Here is a 674-nt window from a genome sequence, read left to right as displayed (position 1 = left end):
AGGAGGCCGACGACCAAGAACGGCCATCTATGTAAACGATTCTTCTCCTAACCAAGCCAACGTGGACGCTGTAATGTTTCACAAGCCGCTCACGGAGACAGGCTGGTTTCGGAGGGGCGATTTCCCCCCCACCGTCGTTGAGGAACTAGTGGAGATTCGGCCCGTTGGCGCCCGGCCTTGGACCCTGCTTGTGCCGTGAGCCCCATTCTCGGTGGGCTGGGCCTAGGGGGAGGGCTGGCCTCCTAGTGGGGAGGCCAAGTGAAAAGAGGCCCAGCTGAATCTGTCTTCCATTTCCTCCCCCGCCCCCTCCCTCCCCTAAGCGCTGGGCTGGGGTCGGGCCGGAGAGACGCAGAGAGAGACGGAAGCGGCGGCCTCCAGCGACTTTTTCACTTCCGAAGCAGTGTCATCTTTTGTCGTTTTTTTTAAGAAACCCATAACGTATATATAAATATAAATCTATAATATAATTTTTTTTTCTTGTTTTTAATTTTAATTTTATATTTTTTTGTCCTTGGGTGTAAAGCAAAAGGAAGAAAACCCAGTGGAAGTGTTGGCTCCTCCCCGTATCTTCTATGCATCATGTCGTCTCCTTCTTCCTCCTCATCGTCCGCCGTACACAGCGCTCGGCCAGACTTTTGTAACATGGACGCTCTGTACATAAAAAAACCCTCTTT

At 51.5% G+C, this 674-nt stretch overlaps 1 protein-coding gene across 1 annotated transcript in view; it reads left to right on the top strand.

Annotated features, from left to right (window-relative positions):
• Positions 1-199, top strand: part of ASXL1 (ASXL transcriptional regulator 1) — a 25,869-nt gene extending 25,670 nt beyond the window's left edge. The window contains exon 4 of the mRNA XM_070744267.1: positions 3-199. Coding sequence (XP_070600368.1) covers positions 3-199 — 197 coding nt within the window. The remainder of the gene's footprint in view (positions 1-2) is intronic.
• The last annotated feature ends 475 nt before the right edge of the window (positions 200-674 follow it).

Source organism: Erythrolamprus reginae, chromosome 3 (genome assembly GCF_031021105.1).
Source record: "Erythrolamprus reginae isolate rEryReg1 chromosome 3, rEryReg1.hap1, whole genome shotgun sequence".
In the NCBI taxonomy this organism is placed as follows: Eukaryota; Metazoa; Chordata; class Lepidosauria; order Squamata; family Dipsadidae; genus Erythrolamprus; species Erythrolamprus reginae.
The sequence above is the reverse complement of the archived record's forward strand: the minus strand, read 5'-3'. Positions and strand labels throughout refer to the sequence as shown.